General features: G+C 42.0%; 1 protein-coding gene across 8 annotated transcripts in view; it reads right to left on the bottom strand.

Moving 5' to 3' along the window:
- Positions 1-2,831: 2,831 nt before the first annotated feature.
- FARP1 (FERM, ARH/RhoGEF and pleckstrin domain protein 1) overlaps positions 2,832-22,620 on the bottom strand; it is a 203,696-nt gene continuing 183,907 nt past the window's right edge. For 7 of the 8 annotated variants that reach the window (XM_040057281.2, XM_040057284.2, XM_040057285.2 and 4 more), the window contains 11 exons: positions 21,538-21,619; positions 18,660-18,897; positions 16,546-16,676; positions 13,460-13,528; positions 11,489-11,578; positions 10,332-10,414; positions 9,870-9,982; positions 9,220-9,383; positions 6,658-6,765; positions 5,501-5,652; positions 2,832-4,422 (listed from right to left, as the gene is read on the bottom strand). In XM_040057281.2, coding sequence (XP_039913215.1) covers positions 4,341-4,422; positions 5,501-5,652; positions 6,658-6,765; positions 9,220-9,383; positions 9,870-9,982; positions 10,332-10,414; positions 11,489-11,578; positions 13,460-13,528; positions 16,546-16,676; positions 18,660-18,897; positions 21,538-21,619 — 1,312 coding nt within the window. In that variant the 3' untranslated portion in view covers positions 2,832-4,340. Of the gene's footprint in view, positions 4,423-5,500; positions 5,653-6,657; positions 6,766-7,683; positions 7,821-9,219; positions 9,384-9,869; positions 9,983-10,331; positions 10,415-11,488; positions 11,579-13,459; positions 13,529-16,545; positions 16,677-18,659; positions 18,898-21,537; positions 21,620-22,620 lie in introns of all 8 variants that reach the window. The other variant, XM_040057286.2, reaches the window with a different exon arrangement.

Here is a 22,620-nt window from a genome sequence, read left to right as displayed (position 1 = left end):
GAGTGCTGATAAGGACAGGCACAATGCTAGGATCAGGGCAATTGCAAATTAGTTTTGTAAGTTGCTGGGAAAGAGCTAAAGGTATAGCACAAATCTGCTTCCTCTTTTTAACTGTTGTGCAGATGTGCTGGTAAGTGCACTGAGCATATGCCGTGGACACATTGTTTGCAAGGGTTTCCTGCTGCCTTTAATGCATGATTACAGAGCGCCATTAAAGTGTCTGTCTTGTTTTCTGTAATGTTGCTGCCTGTTTATAACCGTGTATTTAAATTTTACTTTTGTTGCTCTACACCAACACAGTAAACCTCCTTGTAAACTACGTGACCTAGAAATAAAGAAGGAAAAGCTTCATGAAATGTTGCCACCTGAGTGGTCAGTGAGATGAGAGTCAGGATCACTTCCCTGGAGAGGATACACTGTGGGCTTCTAGAGCAGTTACTGCCCACATGTCAGTAATGACATGCAGAAAGTTTATAAATCATTGTTTGGTTTTTAATGGTAATTAGCACAGAATCTGTAGCACTAGCAGATGGCAGTGGTTTAAAACTCACCTTCTAGTCTCCATCCTGCCAGCCCGGTGAAACTGATGGAAGTGCTCACAACAAATTACATTTGCTCACTGCACTCCCCTGCCAAGGGCTGCACCCTTAAGTGGTGACAAACTGTGTGACAGCTGCATGCCTGTAGTTGTACTTCATTACTATTTTCTGCTGCTAAAAACTGTGTATGTGGCACACGTTGTCCATTACTTTGTCCCCTACCAGCTTTCCTGTGCCCCCAGTGCAGGGGGCAGTGTCCTATCAGTGCTGTAGCAACTGGAGTTGTGCATCTGCCTGCATGTAGGTAACTGCTTTTGAGGGCTGAGACCATGGAATTGGTCCTCTATAGAAAGAAATAATGGGCAAAATTGGGCTTTTCAGGTCTTTCTTGATCCTGTTTTGTTTTTGGCTGATGGAATGGTAGGCTATTACACCTGATTTTTGTCTCTAAAACAATTTTTTCTTCCTCTTCAGTCAGACTTTTATCAACATTTCTGTAATCACAGCATGTGTTCCCCTACCTGCTGGCTTGTCTTTCAGTCTGTCATTTTTGTCTGGTTTTAGTTGAATCTACAAAGGCATTAAGGTGTCAGTGTTGTGTTCTGAAAAGAGGTAGGTCTGAGGTGTATTATCAAACACGTCTTAACAGAGGTTAAATCAGACAGCAGACAAATGGTCGAGATGCTTAATCTTGTTGAAAAAACCACAGGAGTCCAGGCTTTTTTGATCCCTTTGCCTGTGGTGCAACCTCCTGAGGCAATAAAGTCCCTGTTTTGTTTTTATTTGCTCATTATTGGAAACTGGCAACTATTTCGTGGTGAGTAATAACAACACCAACAGTAAATCTCCTGGAGTGCCCTGTTTGAGGTTTTCCTGCAGCTGAGAGAGGTGTGTTAAATGATAGCTCCTGATCTGGCCCACAGTGACCCTGCCTTTCTGCAGGCCCTGCTTGGCTGAACAGGCATTGATATGATGTGAATCAGGGTTAAAAATAGGTGGGTGTGCATTTCAGTTTTCTAGTACATTGAGTTTTATTCACACACGTGGACTCTGCCTGTTTCCAAGGCATGAGCATCAGGACAATTGATTTTACTCTCTTACTATCATTTCAGTTTTGGGTTAAGCCTAGGAACATAGAAAGATGCTGACAAGTGGCAGCAGTTTACATGGTTCCATTTTATAAAGAAATTAAAAATCACACTACTAGAGAAGAAAAAAAATCCTGTTTTAAACTTTTTTTTTTTTTTTTTTTAAATAGGAAAATGTCTTGGACAGAAAACTAATACAAAAAGGTGAAAATGGTGATTAGGTGGGTACTCTGAAAGTTGCACCCACAGCCTAGCTTGGTCTCTGCTGTTAACAATTAATATCACTGTATCTTGGTCTTTGTCTTGTTTTCCAAGTTCACCTTGTGTAAAAATGAAATTTAATGAGAGCAAAGGTGTTAGTTTCTTTGGAGAGCTCAGAATGAACTAGTGCAGCAGATAGCAGTTAATGAACATTGTATCCAACAAGCCCCAGGGTTCTAAATTAAAATTCAGTTTTGGCTAAATTAAGGGCATGGCCCTCAATGTAATTCCATTTAAAAAAAAGGCTTTTCACTGTTATAGATACCATTTCTAAATTGAAGAGGCAGGGCTCTGTCTTGTAAAATACTATTTTACCACTCAATAATAATATCTTTTGGCAGGACCAGGTCTGCAGCCTTTTGCTTCTTAGCAACATCAAAGTGCCGTTGCATTTTCAGCCTTGTTTTCCCAGACCAGCAAGGCTGCAGCCGAGTTGTTGCTCATCTATGCTGTGTTATTTGCTCTTCTCCTCACTATGCAGATCATTGCTCACATTCCTGGTCAGTCCTGAAGCACTGGAATTCCTGTATGTTACCACAGGGCAGGGTCACAGGCTAGGAACGGACAAGGCGGCGAGACCTGCAGCTGGGAAAGCGGGATTCAGCTTTTCCTACCTACTTCCCAAGTTTGTCCTTCAGCACATCCGAGCCAGAGGCAATGCTCCAGGGTAGCTGTGATTATTGCACTTGTATGGAGAGCCAGGGGCAATAGCTGAGGAAAAGAGCAACTGCAGCACGCTACCTGCCCAGGGGGTTGAAGGTCTCCATGCAGCTGAAGGAAATGCTCTGAAAAGAGTTTCCCTTTGTCAGGGTGTGCTTGGATTTGGCCATGGGGACTCCTGCTTGTCCTAAGAGGTTTGGAGCCCATCCTCATCTTGGACAGAGGTACATTTGGGGTTGGGGGTAACAGAAAGAAGGCTTTACTGTCTCGAAACAGGCATATGTACAACGGTGTTGTGAGGTATTTTATTCCCTTTTGTTGTGAGCAAAGCTGTAAGAAGCCATTTTACACATCGCACACAGACAAGCCATTAACAAAGCGAGTAGCTGGATGAAGAAAAAGCAGGGATAGAACTTCCCCAGCTTCGTTTCCCAGACTGACCTTCAGAGGCCCCCTCTGCTTAGCACCATGCTTCCTCCAAGGCCTGTAGTGGTGATGGGTGTTACCAGCATATCAAACTTCTGCTAATGGAAGTTTTACATCACTCTTGTGACAGCATTTCTTAAAACACGAGGGAAAGCCTGTAAGTCTTGTAGAACCAGTGCTGCCAACCTTCTCAGTGCGCCACCAGCTTCTCCAGAATGTGGTGCCAGCTGATGTTAAAGCCAGGCATACGAAACGGGTGATTCTGCTGCAGGTTGTGTAAGTTGCTCTCTGTCTACCTGAGCCCCAGGGAAGAGAGGGAGAGACTGAAATTCCAACAATAAACTGGAAGTCAATTTGGGATGTGTAGCAAGCAGGATGAAAACTTGGGGCTTCAGTAGTAGCCCCCAGCTTAGAGCAATTTAGTAACCAAAACACTACAAATGAATCACAAATAGCTGCGGTTCTTGTAGCATACAGGTTTTCTTTCAAGTTCGTAAAACAAACAGCAGAATGTCACCACAGCCTTTAATTTCTTCTTGTACATAACCATTCACAGTACATTAACAGCCCAAATAATATTGCACTGGATTATTAATTTTTTTTTTTTTGTCTTGCAAGTAGTACTCACTTTTCAAAGCCAACAGATGAACGATTTGGTCAACTTGCACCAAGGAAATGGTTAGATAAGAACCTTAAACTTTCTTTATACCATATGGATTTGTGACCCCAAAGGGAAATGAGAATGAGCTGTAAACTGTTTCCTTGTTAAACATAGAAAATTAGTAAATCGTTGCTGATTAAATATAGAAAGACTGGGAAATGAAATCTGAAAGTTATCTCATTCCTGTTAGACTGCTTGGTGTATATATAATTATATTCTATACTGTGAAAATCCATCTACATTTAAAAGCCCAGCAGTCTACAGATTAACATGGTAAGAAAAAAATAATATATTTTTATGAAAAGAGAAGAAAATAGTGTTTGCCTCAGAGGAAAAAGTTTTCAGATTTCAGTCATCTGGGAGTTCTTTTAGGTGCAATTTTTGAGGCAACAAAATGTCTTTTGGCATTTGGCACTCTAATAAGGACAATATTTTAATACTGGCACAAGCTAAAAACAGCACAGAATGACAAAATACAAGACATGGAATGAACCGCAGCCACTGGGATGATGGTAAGCTACTTTGTATATATGGAGAACTTAAACAGTTTTGCTGAGGAATTGTGAAAGTTTCTGCAAAACCTTACTTATTCTCTTCTTTTACCAAAGTTAAGTTTTCCTAAATTTGGAGGGAGAAAAAGAGTTTCAAGTGTCCTCTAGAAAATCAGCAGCTGCTGGACAATCAACACAGCGGCTTGTTCAGCCGTCAATAGGCGTGAGGCTCTTTGTGACTCAGAGCTCGAGTGCGTGAGGCAGAGCTGGTGGCACTTCGGATCACTTCCATCCATCTGTGGGGAGGCAAGAGGAGAGACACAAACAAAAGAAAGGTCAATTCCCAGGAGAGGATTTCTTGATATATATGGTCTGTACTATTGGTTTTTTCAGTGCCTGCAGGAGCATCTTCCTACTTCACCCCTAAACATATCAGAAGGCAAGAGGATCCACACAACTGCCACAACTATAAGGAGGTTTAGAGACAACAGACAGCAGGTATAGGACCCAAAACTCATGAAGTTAGTAGTGGTTTTACTTGCTCTGCAGACACCAAATATTGTTTTTCTGAGTGGTCCAAGCAATAAGCAATTGAGACCAACCATTCTTAATTTGAGAGCAAAAAAAAAATTGTACTTTAGCTGCAATTTCTGCTTCTTTTTCCTAGAACTGATAAAGGCATTTTGTGTTTTTATTTTATCACGACTTTCCCACAATTTGCTTGTTTATAGTTCTGGACTGACATGGCTAAAAGTTAAGAACAGCTTTCTTTGATGAAGACATCATGATTTTTGACATGTTCATTCTTCATATAAAAGAGGTAAATTAGTTCCCTGTATGAATAATCACAAACCACAAATTAGGAGTAGTGCCTTTTCCCTGGCTCTCTATGTATCTGAAATTCAGTGGGAGGTGTAAAAATTACATGGTGAAGTGGCACAAATAGGTAGTAGAAAAAGCTGCACCTATAAAAATTGGAATTTTATTTCAGGTGTGGTTTTTTCCATGCAGTTCTTCTAAAGGAAGCAAAGCTATTCTGAAGAGCTACTGAGGTGTCCTGTGATCTGTTCACATGCTTCCTGAAGTCCGAGACATGGAGCTCCCCATACAGCCAGCCTGATCAATTTTGACTGGCTAATACTAGGTTTTGCAGTAATTACTATTACTGCCTCCATATTATCAAAACCAATCACTTGATTTTAGTGGTGTCAGGTTTAAAATTTCTTTTATAATTTTACAAGGTCCTTTCTCCACTTGTGCTGAACCACTTGCCTGTACTACTGAAGCAACTTAATAAACTTTGCATCTACTGACCTTTGGAAGAATGCTCCTGGAATTTAACAAAAGTTTTCTCTCACAAAAAACCCCCCTTACCTTTCAAAGGTGTATTCACTCTCAGCCCTGAAGTAGTACACATGGGATTTGAAATGCAGCTTGAACACATAATCTTTGTGAATGTTTTCAGATTCAGAAGGAAGGGTAAGTGAGTATCCCAATAAAGGAAGGCTGGCTAAAGGATGATTGTCCTGGAAAGATATGATGGAAAGTGCTGTGAGATCAAATGCCCTTAAATAAAGAGAGCACAAAAGTAAATGGAAAGAATATACACACTCATTTAAAGGTCACTGTGTTTCTCCCCTTGTGCAGGAAAATACCAGATTTATACAATTACAATAAAATTAATTGGCTGGTAATTCCAGTTGGTCATCATTACAGCCCCTCTGCACAAGCATCTGGTGCAGGCTGATCCTGCCAGTATTTCCTTGAAGGAAAGCTTGCTCATATCTTGGACTTTCACTACTTTCAAACGGATGAACATAAGGCTCATCATTTGCCATTGACAGGGCCCCACACAGGTTCATCCTCGGCTTGCAAACTCCTACTCCTTCCCAGCTGTGCTGGCCACCCAGCAGGTTCACTGCTTAAGTCCTTTAACTGCATGGCAAAGGATTTCTTCATCCCTCTTATGTGTAGAATATCCTCCAATTCCTTCTTTAATCATTTAGGATTTCGATAACAATGAAAACACAATGTAGCAACTTGAGTTACTTTGGGCTTATGCCCTGCTCAAACAGATTGAAAAGTCCAACAGACTCTAAACAGAAATCCCTACTTCTGCAGTAGGATGTTTGCTCAGGTGGATTAAATCACTGACCTCTGTTTGGCGTAAGCGTCGGTAATGGTAAATAGAATTTGTAAGTCACTAGTAAGTTTTTAATTGTAGCGAGAAAAGCCTGGTTTAAACCTGCACCTCAGCTTCTGAGCAGGAGTGAGCTCTACTGTGCCTTCGGGAATGATCTGTACTGTGCCTGTTGAAAGCTTCAGGAAAGAACTGATGTGGGAGCAGAGTGAGAACAAGCCCTGCTCTATGTGCCAGTGGCAGTGAAGGCTGTGTGTGCAGCCGTGACTTGTGCACCTGCTGCTCCAACCTACAGCATCCTCAACTGGTATCCACTTTTCCCTCAGCTCCCTCTTTGGAAAAGAACCCCACACTGTCTTCTCCAGCCACTCACACTTGCCCCGTCAGTTACCTGGTGTGATTTATAGAAGAACATGCAGAAGTTGGTGAACACCACCCAAAGCTTCTGCCACCCGTTGCTGTTTTTGAATTTTCTTAGCAGATTTCCAGACAGCTGGTTCTGAAACAGATCAAAAGCATCCAAGTAAAACAGTGAAAGGTGCCTGCAGCTTAGTTATTGTAAGAAAAATGATTTATCTGTTTTATGTGACCTGGTTGTAAATGAAAATGCTTCGTTTGACTGGACGTACTTTTCTTCTGCATTTTTCTACTGCTGAGCAGTACTTTATGTAATGTATTTTTTTGTTTGCAGCTGGGCACTTTCAAAAACTCAAAGCTACTACACTAATTATTTTATCAACTGAGGTGGCTTTTGGCAATCTGTGACTAAACCTCAGTCTTGTTAATCCTACTCTCTTCTTTTAGAATGATATTTAAATAGAATGGAAACAGAAAGTCTGACATGAATTTGTGATGTAAAGGAAAATTATGACATTAGAATTGCAGAGAGAGATTGAGGTCTCCGTATCCAGGGAGTTCACATGGTACTTTTCAAAGATTTTAAAAACAAGGACTCTTAACCTTATTTTTAGCTGGATTTTGAATAGTTTAACATAAAGGAGGAGAAGGCCAAAACCGAGTACATGTATTTAATGGCCGGTTGAAGCAACTGCTCTTCACATAGTGAAGATGGAAAGCCAAGCATCATTGTTCCTTGCAAATAAATGGGGGTTCTCAATGAATTATTAATGACTTCTTATTCCTTGTTGATTGCGAGGGCTCCTGCCTGGATCACAATAGCCATTTACATCATTCTCTTTATCTAATGAAGAAGCAAATAACTTAATCTGTAAAGCTTAACAGGCAAAATATAGGATTCCTGGTGTAACTACTACAAATGAAGTATTCTTAAAAAGTTCCATTTTCACCAGCCTTGGATATGCATTAAAGCCTTTCCTTTACATCATCCTGTTCTCTGATATTTGGACTACAGCCTCCTCAGCCTAAGTTACAGGAGTACTCCTTAATTTTCTGTTACCTCATTACTTTGGAGGATATCATAAAAGGACAGGCTTTGCATTCGGTACCAGCAGACATATGAAATGGAAACAGGCCGCTGATCACTGATCAGTCCAGCAGGTAGGGAGGAACAGTCACTGACAGAGAGAGGATCTTCTACCACGAGAGAGACAGAAAGGAGGGAGAGACACAAAGAAAATAAACGATAATGCTGAAGTGAGAGGCACCGACAGGATGATGTGAGCATGAGCGGGACCTGCCACGCATGGAGCAGCAGGGGAGCTGGAGATGTTTTCACAGAACAACGCATGGCTCCAGGCTGTGCTCGGTCTTCGCTGCTTTGTGTTCATTTGAGGCACAGAGAAGGAACAAAAATGAGCAACAATGAGCACTGATCTCAGACCTAGTTAGATTTGCCTAACTAAATGTTTTAATCATTAGAATGAGTCACTGGTTTAAGTTTTATATCTATTTATAATAAGCCTTCTGCTTTAGGGAAAAATACAAGACCTTGTCCGGAACTATTCCTCCCTTGCAGGATATAAGGGTATGAAGAATGGAAAATCCCACCTACGTGGGACCGAAATGAGGCTCTACAGTCAGCATTTTTTAGTACGGAATAATTTTGTCATATTTCAGCAACAAGCTCACCTCCTGATTAAAAACGGGCAGTTACACAAACTATGAATATGTTTGTCCTTGCATCACTGTGTTCTGCATCAGTATCTCTTCTCAAGAGCAATGGTGGCCTGATGTCTGAGGGCTGCCACTTGAGTGCAAATCCACTCAGCTTTAAGATTCCTTTTTCCATTTTCAGAGAGCATAACTTTCCATTTGCTGAAGGCTGTGATAAAGTACGCAGAGCTCCTTGGATTCTCTTTGGTGAAGGAAGAACACCTCAGCAGGCTTACCACCTCTTCCTAAAACCTAACCTAAACCCTGATCTAGGAGTCTTTCATTTCAATCTTTGAAAAGACAATGTCTGCACCTTGGCTGTTGAGTACAGAATTAGCGAATGTGTATCAAATTGGCTTAGCTGTGATCAGAGAGGTAAAAAAGGGAGTTTATTTTGAGGTGGAAAACGCAAATAAAGAAAAAGCAGATGAGACTGAGCAATGAGACAAGGTTCCAGAAAAGATGGCTAGGTAAAAAAGTAAGTTAGTAATACACATAATTAAACTCTGGCTGCAGCAGCTAAAGACAATATCCTTTCCGCTCGAGCAATGACTTAATGCCTCTGAAAGCATTAAGACAGTTCAACTGCTTTACATTTTAAAGGATGTCAGCTTTTTTTTTTTTTTTGGCAGTTGCTTCTATGAAAATTGCTGCTTTAACTGGTTTTACAGAGGTGCACTACAGGAGCAAATCTGCTGCTTCTTGAGTGATGGTTTATGCCATCATTTGAGAATATGGGAAGGTGGTTTTAATAAGCGTTGCCTGAAACTTCCCCAGGAGGAGACAAGGGAACGGCGCACGTGTTAAGGAGGAGCAAAAAGGAAATTGTCATTCAAAAGCGAGCCTGGAGCTGCAGTTCAGGTGGTTCTGAGGCAGATACCTCCACAGCAATACTAAAGTCGATCATTGAAACACTGGTATTTCTGTGCCAGCAGACGTGCACCGTAGTGTTGCCACGGTGTGGTGACTGACGTTCGAGTGAGGTGCGGGATGCACTGAGGTCGTCCTCAGATTCCTGGTCTACAGTAGTTTCATCAGGAGACTCTATGAAATGCAGGGAAAAAGCATCTTTCTTCCTCTATGCAACAACATATATAATTGGAAAAATTAAACAAATCGATTCTGTCCACAGCATTGTGAACTAATGTAAAAACACCATTTTAGAAATAATTTTGTGCAGATTTTAAATAGATTATTATATTTTATACAATTAATTTACATGTTTCCGTTAATGTTAGAATTAAAGGCTAACTACCATGCTTTGTTGGTGTTTCTAATACCTTCCAAGGACAGGCACTGCCCAAATAGTTCCTGGAATCGTAATGCTTAAGTCACTTCTCTATTCAATGAAACTTTCTGCTAACATCAACAAGAACATTAAAATAGCACACATATCAATACATCTATACATATATATGTATATAAATCAACTTCAAATGTCTCAGTTTGATCTGTGGCCAGCAATTTTCACCACAACCACCAATCATACAGACAAAAGTGAGTAAAACCTACTCTCTGGCATTCACTTACTATTGTCAGGTGGGCTGCTTGCCAGTAACTCTGGGGCAGGGACGCTGCTTTTCTCAGCCAAGTCTATTGCCATCTGGATGTCCTCAGTCCATTTGTCCATTTCAGCGCGGGTACTAACAATGAAAATTCAGGTTTTATTCACTTTCAGACAGGCTGAAAGCAAACTTTAAGAAATAGACACAAGCCAAGCTTACTTTTCCTTGAAACAAAGAAATTCAGATACAACATGCTACTTTTTTTTCCCTGGTAACTTAGTTCCAACTTGCACAATTGCCACTATACTGTGTCCTATCCACATTTTTCTTAACAAGTGGCTTTCACAAAAGAATTTTGTGGAAAGAATTTTCACCTTTGAGGAGATTGTTTTAGGAGAAAATACAAACAAAATTATGCTTCTCTGTCCCACTGTGACAGCTGCAGAGAAATACAATTCACATGTGGACTTTGTCTCCACTGAATTACCTCGCAGCAACAACGATGGACTGGTGTTGACCTCGTAGTGTCAGACAGTGAGGAACTCCCCATTCCTCCTCACTTTCCTCCATCTGAGAGATAAAAGGCCAAATGCAGTCAGATTGCAGGAAGTGCATATTTCTTCAAGTGAAACAGTGAACGGAACAAGCTCTTACCATTGGGGAAAAGAAAACTAGGAGAAATGCTCACAAACAATTTTGAGCTAGGTATTGAGGAAAGAAACAGTGCCTCAAAAGTTGGAAGAATAGTAAGTTAGTTCTGCAATAATCTCTTGAACCAAAAGCATGGCTTTGTCTGCTTTGTGGCAAAGAAAATAGCGGTGTTTTTATCAGAAGAGTGATTTATTGTACAACAGGATGTGTTAAATGCTGGGAGTACTCTGGAAACTGTAGCATAGCACAGTTCTGCTGAGAACAAGTCCAGGCCAAATGGCCAACAAAAACTGAGAAGATTCCGTGAAATTCTAGATAAAACTTGAAACCTTGTAAGCGTTTAGAGAAGTCAGTTGCTGTGGTAGTGACAATTTAACTCAATTCTCAGGAGGACAGCATAGAATTGACACAAACCAGTAAGAAGTTCCATTGAAAATGAAAGGAATGAAAGTGGTTTGAAATCAGCAAAAATATTTTGAATCAGTACAAGAAGCAGTAAATAGGTGCTATTGGCTTGAAAAGACTGTTTTCCAGAAGAATTGCAACAAGAGCTCCAAATGAGATTTTTCTGCCAGATTCCCACTACTTTGGCTTTAAGATATAGAGCTGGAAACATTAGGAAATGCATTTTTTTATAGAAAATAGATTGCTGCTACTCTTTACTGCTCTTGTGTGTGTCTACGGTGAATTGGTGATGAATTACTTGAAAGAATCATGGTCAAATTAATGGTTGAAAAAACCCCCAAAGCGCTCATCTCCAGAGAAGTTTGCATTGTGAGGAAGCAGCCCTCCAAAATTCCTTTTCCCACCTAACTTTTGCTATGTGATCACCTGTGCAGAAGGCTGCAGGAACAGATGCTGAACCCACAACACGTTTAGGGAACACCCCCCATTGCTGCTGTTTTCAACCCAGCAGAAATTCATCAAGCAATTAAGAAGAGACCACAAATGACCACTCAAGCACAAATCACTTTAAGTTCTCACAATACTTACTGTCATGCCATACAGTGGAAGATGCCCATGGACTTTAAACTGATTGGATGCTGTCAGGCCTCTACTTGTGTACAACAGGATATCATTAAACTAAAAAGCAAGCATAAGCATTAGAATGGTGTTGGTTGGCATGTATGTATATGAAAAAAGAAAATCAGAATGGTGAATACAGGAAAGCTGAGTATTTATATGGCAATCCCAATGCACGAATCCAAAATATTGGCTTCCACCATATTCCACTACCTGTTATCTTCCCTGCCCTCCTTTCCGGCTAGTTTTAGGTATGTTCCCAAAATTTCCCACATTGGATATTTTCTGATTCCTTCTAATAGTCCCTTTGTGATCTCTGGGCCAGAACTATCAAGCCACAACAGCACTGAAACGGAGCAGTGTGTTTCACCAATATTTTCTCCTGCTTTGGCAGAAAATAAACCTGCCCAAGGTGTGTGTACAACTCAGCCCTTATAAACAGAGCGGCTGTCTTTTACTCCCCATATTCAGAAGAAAGCTGGGAGACCTGTTTTAAGGTAGATGGTTTTAGGTTTAAAATACCAAGGTGAAGAGACTGAGAATCTCAATTTGTAGAGCTTTCTGCAGGTAACAACAGTTGTCCCAAGTTGTCCCAAGTCAAATGACTGCCTCCATCTTATTGCCATAAAAAGAAACGGAATATTTTCACTGGGCCACCTGGGTCAAAGGGTGTTTTGCTCAAACCAGATTGTTGGCTCAAGAAAATCACACTCTGTGATGTGAAACAGAGCTCTCACCTCAGACCTCTACAATGCAGCAGCAGTAATTAATGAAGCTTTGTGGATCAGCCACTAGAGGGGGATTTAATTTTGCCAATGATTACACGTGTATTTGGAATCCCACAGTACTGACTGGGGATTTTACCTCCAAATAGATCCTGGTGCTTAAGACAGATAAAAGACTTCTTTGACAGCGAAAGCAACTGACTTGAGAGTCTAGTTCTCAGATTTTTAATGTTTTATACAGGTATAACACCAAGGCATCATCTAGTATATGTTGGTATGCGCCGTATTTACTAGGCTTCCTCTTCAGTGCCTTTAAAGGCAGAGGATAATCCTACTCAGGTAGATTTATCAGGTTATATCTTTGGCCCATTTGAAAGATTAAATGCCAAACACCTTGTAAAACTAGCACACTCACAGGCTTTTCTACACAGCCACTGCCTTCACCTTTTGCACACAAGAAACCAAGGAAGTGTTTTTCTGCCACACTGCACTGACTCTTTAGGGTTTTGTGTACTAAAAAATCTGTGCACTCTGCTGGGCATCCCAAGGCCCCAGCACCAAGGGCACAACAGGAGTAACATGAGGAGCTTGGGAGCAAACCAGCTGGCTGGGAAGAAAAGAGAGGAGGAACTACCCAGCGGACTCTTGCGGATGAGAGGCCAAGTGGGATCACTATAACGTCAAAGTGGTGGGAGGAGACAAACTGCGCTAGTGCACAACCTACAAAATGTATCTCCAAGTACAGGCAGGTCCATCAACATGCTGGGCACTCGTGTTGGAACTGGATGGTTTATGGAAAAATTTGGTTCTGCAATGTGTTCTGAGAGCATTATGTGAATTATTGTTCATATCACCAGGAGTCACTCTTTATCTTCTTTTCTGAATATGATCACTATCCCTGGTGCCACTTTTCATTTTGTAATGACTCTGCTTTTATTTAAGACAAGGTGCAAGGAGGTATTATTTTATCATTATATTCACATTGTCATATGAAAAATAGTTTTATCTTTGTAAGAAGCAGTTACAAAGAGAATATTGGATTTGAACAGAAATGTAGGTTCTTAACAACCTGCTGCACGGGTGATGTACTATGTTAATTTAAATAAGGCTGTTTAAAAATACTTACAGTAATTCAAATTTCAAGTCTAACAGTTATGTCTAGAAGATGCCTAGAGTTACATTTCATTGTACAAAGAAAAATTGTCTTCTTGCTTACCAGAAAAAACATCCGTTGCTGTAAACCTTTTCCAGACAACTTACTAAGACTGCCCAGTCTAATAAACTCCTGTGGGAAACAAATACAAAACAAAAATGTATCTCCTGCAGAAATTATGATTTTTTTAGTATGCAAACAGAAACATGACTACTTGGTCATACAAATGACTTGACTATCAGTTACCAAGACTTGTAATTTTATTAAATACGTTAGAAATCTAATTTATAGGATAATTCCTTTCTGTTTGTAACTGTCTTTAGGATGAACTCCTTTCATTCATATTAAGAAAATTCAGCTAAGCAAAATTGTCTTTACCTGACATTAATTCCTTCAGACAGCTCCCTCTTTCCTCAGTTTTTTGTGAGTATTTTTAACAGCACAAATGACATAAAAACTAATGATAAACGTGTTCTTGGTTAGCCACTAGTAATCTTCTGTGGTGCATATGGCATACATTGCTCTCATTCACTGCAATGTAAAACCAGCTACATGACTCAACATCACCATTAGCAGCAGGCAAAGACATTTGTCCGGCAGTGTGAGTTATCCCAACACCATCCATGTCATATAATGCAGCACATTAATTCAGACCATGGTGTTTAACAATGTTTAGGGATGGAAACAGAGGAAAAGTAGCACATCTGAAACTTTCAAAATGCTGGATTTCCTGGGCTTACTGTGAACTATGCAGTAATTCACCCTTATATTTCTCTGAAACCCATGAAAATATCATTTTTCAGTCACTCCCTCCAGCTTCTGCTAAGAGGTTTATTTTTATTTATTACAGTCTTTCTAAGGTCATTCTACTCATAATTGTGGATGTAAAATCCTATATAAAGCACCTAAATCACCTGCACCTTAGAAATAAATCGGCTCACATCAGCCTGTTCAGAGAAACAATCCAAATGCCTTAGGCTTGCTGAGTCCCATTCCCCCACCTGCACTGCCTAAGGGCTGAAGGGTGGAAAAGCAGCTAGAGGTGCTTATCCCTACACAGTAGGCTCATGGCACCAGAGAGGCCACTGGAAGCTGTTGTTGGCCACCAAGGAACATTAATCATAATTAGGATCATGCGGTACCATCCGATCGTCCCTGGCAGACGTGGCACCAGCACGGCCGGCGGTGGTGAGCGCAGGTCACTGCCACCTGCAGGGACATCCAGCCACAGGGCCCTTCCACACAGAGGAACCGGCTCAGCAGCGGACATCCCGCTCTGGGACAGCCTGAAGAGGGTGGGGTTACAGTGCAATGGCCTCCCAGCCCTGCCTGAACCAGGGCAGGGACTGGAGTCAGAGCCAGAAGAACAGCCAAAGGGCTGGAAGCAGCAGCACCCTGGGCACGCGCCAGAGCGTGGTGGCCAACGCTCCTTGTCTTGGCAGGCGAACAGCTTCTGCCCCCCATCTGCCTTCTCCTTGAACTTCCTAGGACAGGAATACTGCTCAGACTTTCAGCAGACTACAGTAGCAGAAACACCCGATGACAGCACTTAATTTCATGTGATAGAGAGATGCAGAGGCTGTGAAATGTCCTGAGGGACTTGCCAAGGATGTGAACAGTCTGTGGATCACTAGAAACAAACATGAACTGTGGCAGCTGCTTGGAGACAGGGAAGAGGTAGAGGGAGGGAGTGGGGAACAGCCACAAATCCAGAAATACCTGTGCTCAGCACTGCTTTCCCAAAGGCACATCAGCTTCAAACCAGGCTGCAAGTTCTGGTTTTGTGTACTACACACAAAAGTCAAGGGAGTGGGGAGGAAACGACTTCAGCAACAGACAACCCTCAAGTTTGCACGCACAGATACATGTGCCTAAGAAAATAAAAAAGGCTACAAATATTACACTGTGGCTCATTTGTTCTGAAATGAGCCTTTGATTTTAGAAAGGCATGATAAGTAAGAAAGAGATGTCAGTATTCTTATAAAACAATTAAAAGTGTTTACTTAAGGCAACACTGTCTCAAAAATTATTGCCTAATATTATATGTAGACTGAAGAGACTGCTCCTCCCCAAGGCCATGAGTTTCAAAGCGAGGCATGGTGAAAGGGCTGAAGTTCCTCCAGCACAAATGCCTTACTTGCCTTTAATCTCTCAAACTCTAGCATCAAGGGCTGGGAAAAGAAAATATGGGCAGCATGAAATGTGCAACTGCTCAAGCTCTAAATGCTGTGATAAATACTACATTTTTACAGCCTCTGTCTTAAAAGATGTTTGGAATTGCCTAAAACTGTCCAAATCTATGTGAAAGAACTTAAAAATCAGTAAAAGGTAATAAAGAGGATTGCCATTTCCTGCTTTAAAGGTGCTGTTTTCTATGGTGTGCTGGTTTTGGCTGGGGTAGAGTTAATGTCTTCACCATGGCTGGTATCGGGCTGTGTCTTGGATTTGTGCTGGACACAAGTGGCTGAAAACAAGTAGCTGATAATAAAGAGATGTGTTTGTTATTGCTGAGCAGGGCTTGCACAGACCCAAGGCCTTTCCTGCTCTTCTTACTGCCACACTGGCGAGGGAGTTGGAGGTGCTTGTGAATTTGGGAGGAGACACAGCCAGGACAGGTGACTCAAACTGACCAAAGGGACAAACCAGACCATGTGACTTCATGCTCACTATATAAAGTGGGGGGAAGAAGAAGGGAGGGGGGAACATTTGGAGTGACCGTGTTCATCTTCCCAAGCCACCATTACCTGTGATGGGCCCCTGCTCTCCTGGGATGGCTGAACACCTGTCTGCCCATGGGTAGCAGGGAATGAATTCCTTGTTTTGTTTTGCTTGTGTGCATGGCTTCTGCTCTCCCTGTTAAACTGTGTTTCTCTCAATCCACGAGTTCTCTTGACTGTTTTTACCCTTCCAATTCTCTGCCCGGTCCTGCTGTTGTGGCAGTGAGCAAGCAGCTGTGTGAGTCTTGGCAGCTGGCTGGGGCTAAATCATTACATTTGGCATTATTATGTTTACATTTGAGAGTTTTTGGTGACAGAAAAAGGTCTAAATGAGGAAAGGCAATTTCACACATGCCTCTAGTAAGCAGGTTTTGAAAACACACCTAATGATTTGAAATTGTATCAAATCTTAATCACAACTCTGTTACTTACCCTTCCGGGGATCACCAGATTGTCCATGCCTATCAAGTCTTTCTTCAGTTCATTCAGCTTCTGGAAGTTCTCCATCTTTATCATATCGCCATGGAGCTGAGCCACCATTTCAGAAATCTCAGCCAAAGCAGCTAGATGGACAAATCCATAAAGTGCTTATTAAAAATTTACAAGAATGTTCAAAAAGAAATACGGCTTTTGTCAGCAGTACCCAGCTCAGAATCTTCTTGTGATACTCTTCACCTCTAAAGCATAAAGCTACTCAGGCAGACTGAAACCCACACAAACTCTGGACATCATCTTATACAGTGGAAGGGGTTGGAGTGTTGTGATGAAGAGATGGTCTATGTCCCCCCCAAAAATGCTCTGTTTTAGCCAAAAGGAACTTTGTAAGAAAGAGTGTGGTCAATCCAGAGCACCAATGAATGGCATCTCATAAAGGGCTTAAATTTCCTACAACTCTGATCAATCTAGGGATGTTCTCTATGCTTGAAAGAAATGCATTTTTTCCTCCTGCTTGCAGCACACTGGGTCAGGTCCATATTTGAAAACCGCAGGAAATGGCAGTGTCACTTATTGCATCATTTCAGATGGCAAACACCTTGGGGTTTGTCCTCAGTCCCACCAATGAGAACAACTAAAGGGCTGCACATCACTGAGTCACATCATGGCTCTACTCATTCTCTCCACAGACACCAGCAGCTCTCTGTGCCATCATGTGTGGGGACACCGACCTTGATACACCTGGCTGGGTGGGCAGTCTCTGACTGGGCCAAAGGCACTGGCTGACTTCAGGGCCAGAAGAGCAGCTACAGCTCTTAGTGCTAAAAAAACCCACAGTCACGTGGACAGTAACAGTGGGTCCATCTTCCTTCTTACATCATTGCCCAGTACACATTTCACCCACCTGCTAGTGGGAGACTTATGTTCTCTTCTGGGATTCAATTCACATTTTTCTGGCTTCCCTTAGACTCTGACCTTTAAAAAAATCTGCTAAAACCTTAGTAAGAAACTGACCCCAGAGTGATGGGGTCTCTACGTCACACTGTCCTCATGTTCTCTTATTTTTACCTGTGAAACCTATGTTTGTATCCATTTCAAAAGCGAAGCAGGAGTCAGACTGCTACACTCCCTGGGAAGAGGAGAATGGACACATCATCCTCATCCTTTAGCCTTGGCTGAAAGAAATGCCGGCACTGCTCGCTGCCTTCTTTGGATCATTCAGGGAGCAGCAACATTTGGGCCAACACCTGTGTCACACAGCACCCCAGTGTCACAGGTCTCTGTGGCATCTCTTACTGCCACAGGCCAGGTTAGCTCATCCCACACAATCTGGGGGAGCTCAGCTCACATGTTATGCCTGGGAGCAGTTGTGCTGAGCACTGCTCCCTGCCCAAGTTCTTCCATGGATCTTCAGCAATGCTGTACAGAGAACGGAGTCACCCCTAAACACACAGCTCACAACAGGTGTGGGGGACAGGTGCAAGGAGGAAGGAGAAGAAACCACCAGAAAGAAATGGCAGGCAGTGAGTTCAGGCTACAGGAGGGCAATTTCTTCATGTTTGAAAAAAACCTAACCCCAAACCCAACCCCAACCCACGCTGGCTGCCTTGAGCTCCTGAAGCAAATCACGGAAATGATAACATAGCAAACTGTATTCTTGAAAAAGAGACAACACTGAAAGACATAATAACAGCAGTCCTACTGGGTCAGACTGAGGGTTCACCTGGGCTAGTATTTTGTGTTACTAGAGGATCTCTAGGGAATGCTAGGAACAACACAAGCACATATGGTATGTTCCCTGTGCTCTCTCCAAACCTCCCAACTGTTTTCAGTTCAAGAAACTTCCTGAACCTGCTGTCATTTCTGTGTGTTTAATATCCCCCAGCAGAATTCTCTTCCAAGTACCTGCCCAGACTGTGGCATAATGTGTATAGAAGAGCAACCTTAATCCTACTGTTTATGGTGTTCTGAGTGGTGGATTTTGCAATTCAATCCCCTTTTGATGTAGGCTTAAAAAAAAAAGATTTTTTTTCTCTCTCCAGTCATACACCTCTAATGGATTTGGATGCCATTCCCCAGCTCCAGGAACTGACATCTTTTCTCTTACTTACCTCTTGAATCCCTAAAGTCTATGTGGCTTGGAGGATAGTGCTTGCAAAGCCTCTCCATTATCTGCTTGTAGTGCATAAGCCTGTGTAATGGTCTGAGGAGGAAGGTATTGAGAGGCAAGTAGCAGACTTTCTGTAGTTCAAAATCCCTGCAAAAGGTCTCCAGCTTGCGGGAGTTCTTGATCCCATTCTCCAGCTCCATTAAAATCTCATTGTGCTTTCGCAGGTGAATTGTCAGTTGCTTTCATGCATGAAAGAAAAGAGGAGGCTCTTAACAATCACTGAGAGACGTGACTCAGCCCATACCTAATCCAATAACACATCCAACTAGCACAGCAGTGAGGATTTTGCAAACAGAATCACTGTACAACACAATGGCCCTGATATTCACTCGCCAAGGAGAAAAGGCATGACTCATGTGAAGTAGACACCCCCACCCCCTCTGCATTCCCGGGAAAACTAAAGTACATAATCCAACAAAACTAACTCTCTTATCAGTGAGAAATCTAAAGGCAAGGAGATGACATGAACACAGCTCATACAAGTAGGTGCAATGGAGACAGTGAAAAAATGTGAATGGGATTTTCCAAAAGGATGAAGGAATTTTGGAATTTTGATGCCCTAGTTTCCCTTAGGTGGTTTTGGGGAACTTAGATGCAGGCAAATGGACTTCTGGCTTCTGCTCTCCTCTTATTAAAGAGAAGTTCCATCTCTTGGGAAACTCAACAAACACAAAATCAGAGGTGTTGCCCAACAGAAATGGGGCACGTTACAAGTTCTTCATCCTTGGACTACATCCTCTTCTCCTTAGTGCAGTCTCTAAATAATCCCAGTGGCAGCAGGGGAGCTGCACACCAGCAATGAATGAGGTTTGCATGAAATACGTAACTCCACTTAGGTCTCAGTATCACAGGTATTAACAACTCCCCCTTAAAACAATTCAGCCGTTTGTTCATTTAACAATTTACACAGGGAATTAATTGTGTTTTGCAAAAGGTGAACTGGTTCTTCAGGATGTACACAGCTTCTCTAAGCAGTAACTGAAGTCTTCCACTATACGGTAGAATATTAAGCAGCAGCAAAAAGAAACTGAACACATAAATTGAATGGACTGAGAAGACATTCTGGCTTAATCTGAAGTTTGTGCTTTTTGATACATTTCCAGTCACCTCTCTCTCTCCTGTGATTTGTGACATATTTACCAGAAACATACCTTCCCTAGAGCCAAGCTGCTTCCTCCACACTGTATATTTATTTTACAAGTCTGTAACTCAGGAAAAGACACAGCAGACCCTCTGGGCTGCTACAGAGACTGCTCATTCATTACTTGCTCTTAACTTCTTCCCTATGTTAATTAAACATATAGTGTCAGTTTGCAGATCTTTTAACAGGTCTCATGATAAATAAGCAAAGTTTTAACTAACTTTATTTCTGTTTCTTGTGCAGCTCTTTCAAGTCAAACTAGCTTTTGTCTCTTTACTCCACATATCAGTGGTGGTGTATCTCAAAGGAAATTAAGTAAAACCCTTTAATGGGAAAGCAGGAATGGGAAAGGTGAAAGCACGCTGCCAGCTCCAAGTTACAGTGAGGACTGTACACTGGCTTTAGACTAGTGCCCCAGAAGGATCTGCAGACAGCAAAGGACACACAATTTAATCTTGCAAGGTACCAAGAGTAGAGACAGTCTGTCTGAAGCTCTGTGGTATTCTAAAAACTGTTTGTGAAGAGCTGCATACTTCCTGAGAGCAGAGATAGAGGTAGGAAAGTCCCCTACTACATTCCTTCCAATGCATGCGAATTACATCTTGGGGGGAATTGCACTTCCTGGCTAAGTGCACTGCAGAGAGAATAAGGATGCCTTATTGGTGACAAGGCTGTCTGTGCTGGGGATGGTAAATCGAGCTTTCCACGTTCCCTGTTTCTGATCATTTCGCTCTGCTGCGTCTCTGTCTGTCCTTCTGAAAGATAAACCGAGTCCTAGCGAACATCTCGGGAGAGCTGTGATGATTAAACTGCCCTCTCCTCCAGCCAAGGACTCAAGGCTGCTCCATTTACTAACTGCAGAATGCCCAAGTGGCCATCCCCAAGGAAAGGTTTATTGGAGACTTTCTAAATCACCCTGAGATGTGCATGCTGAAGGTGAAATGCCCCCCACACTGACCTGAATGTGCAGCTACATTACAGTAAGGTGAGCTCACATTCCTGCTGTACCAATCTGTAGAGTTTTCACAGGCTCCTGTGCCTGCATTCCATGCTAATTTCTCAGTAACACAGAGCATTGAGAATACTGCTCTGGCCAGACTAAGAACAGTTGCAAAGTCTGCTGAACATTACATCTAGATTTACGGTCCATACGTGTATTTTTACTTCTAGTTTTAAAGGCGTCAGAGGCAATTACTCTCATGATTCAAAACCCCTTCACCTAACTTGGCACTCTAGTGCACAAATATAACTTTCCCAAGTCAAATCAATATCCAGCTTATGGTCAGTAATCCTGCAATATCTTAACACGAATATTTGCACGAAAAAATAGGCAGACTCAGCATTTGAACAGTCTCTTCAACCACACAAATTCCAGAGCTTTGCCTTCTAATTTGAAGGAAAAAATAACTGGAAATTAAATATTCCTGAACTTTTGTGTTTGCTCCTTCTGCTCTTAGGAGAGTGGAGGAAAGGGGCTGGACAATTTAAAATCAGCTTGCAATTCTGAAATCCCAGGGAAATCCACCAAATGCTTGCTACATCATCAAAGGAAACTTTCATAGCATAAGCCTTCATTACAATTGGCAAAAACCAGCACAAAAGGCAACACCATATGAAAATGGAAAGCATGCTAATGTTAATTCGTGTCAAAGCTTAGTAGTTATGGGATCATTCCTACCTTCATACTCTGAATGTTCTTCAGCATAACATCTCCGATTCTTTGGTAATCTCCTTTAATGTGAGCATTAGAGCGGCCTTCCCTGTCAGCAACAGAAATGCCACACACTTCAGTCATGCAATAAAACTGCTTAATCACTTATAAGCACTCAAACTCAATACCTCATTTCTTTAAAAATCCTGACCCTTGTACTCCTTCTCTGAGAAGTGTGTGAGGAATCTTCCTGACAGACGTGTAATTCCCAGGTACAGTACACCCTTCACCCAGCCTGGCTTTCACTCCTAACAACAGAGAGGGCAGGCACTTTACAGAAGCATTAGACTTTTAAAGAAAATTGCTAGCGTTTTTGAACACACCAGAGAAGGCTGGAAATGGTTTTGGGGAAAAGAAGACATCAGAGTCCCGTGAGAATATGTGTTCTTAGAGCAGAAGGTCAATTGTGTTCAGATACAACAACTGAACCCCAGGACAGGACCTGAGGAGGTGCTCCTCCTCTGAAAAGCTTTCTGCTTGTGCACAGGACAGTGGGGCCAAAAAAAAATATCCATCCAGCATCTGGCTTTGACTCATAAGTGTTACATACTGGCAGGAATTTTCGTTCAGTATTTCACTTATGGTATTACAAATGCAAAGTGCTGCCTCCCCCCCAGCCAGCTGCACTTCGGTTACTGCAGCATTTGGGAGCAACACAGCTCCTGATAAAAAAGATATTCCTGTATCTAAATCTGTGAGACAGGCAAGGATACCACACTCTGAGTGAAACCAAACACATGCTTTTTGAAAACACAGGAGGAAAAATTATGACCGTAAGAACCTAACTATTACACATCTGTTTCAACAAAGCTACGGTTTCAAAAGAAAATCACTAGGACTGTGAAGGGACAAGCACTGTCCCCCTCCCCTTTCCAATTTTATCTTTCAACAGACAAAGAGACTCCACTGATAAACAAGGGATTACTCCACTTGAACAACGCCCAGTGTCATACATAGGCTGTCTTCAATGATTTCCTATTGTGTTAACCCTCCCAGACACTCACATGCCTATGTAGGCAAGGAAAACCAGCTCTCAACAGGAATTTTTAA

This window comes from Hirundo rustica, chromosome 2, assembly GCF_015227805.2.
Source record: "Hirundo rustica isolate bHirRus1 chromosome 2, bHirRus1.pri.v3, whole genome shotgun sequence".
NCBI classification, from domain to species: Eukaryota; Metazoa; Chordata; class Aves; order Passeriformes; family Hirundinidae; genus Hirundo; species Hirundo rustica.
This window is presented reverse-complemented; position numbering and strand designations above follow the sequence as displayed.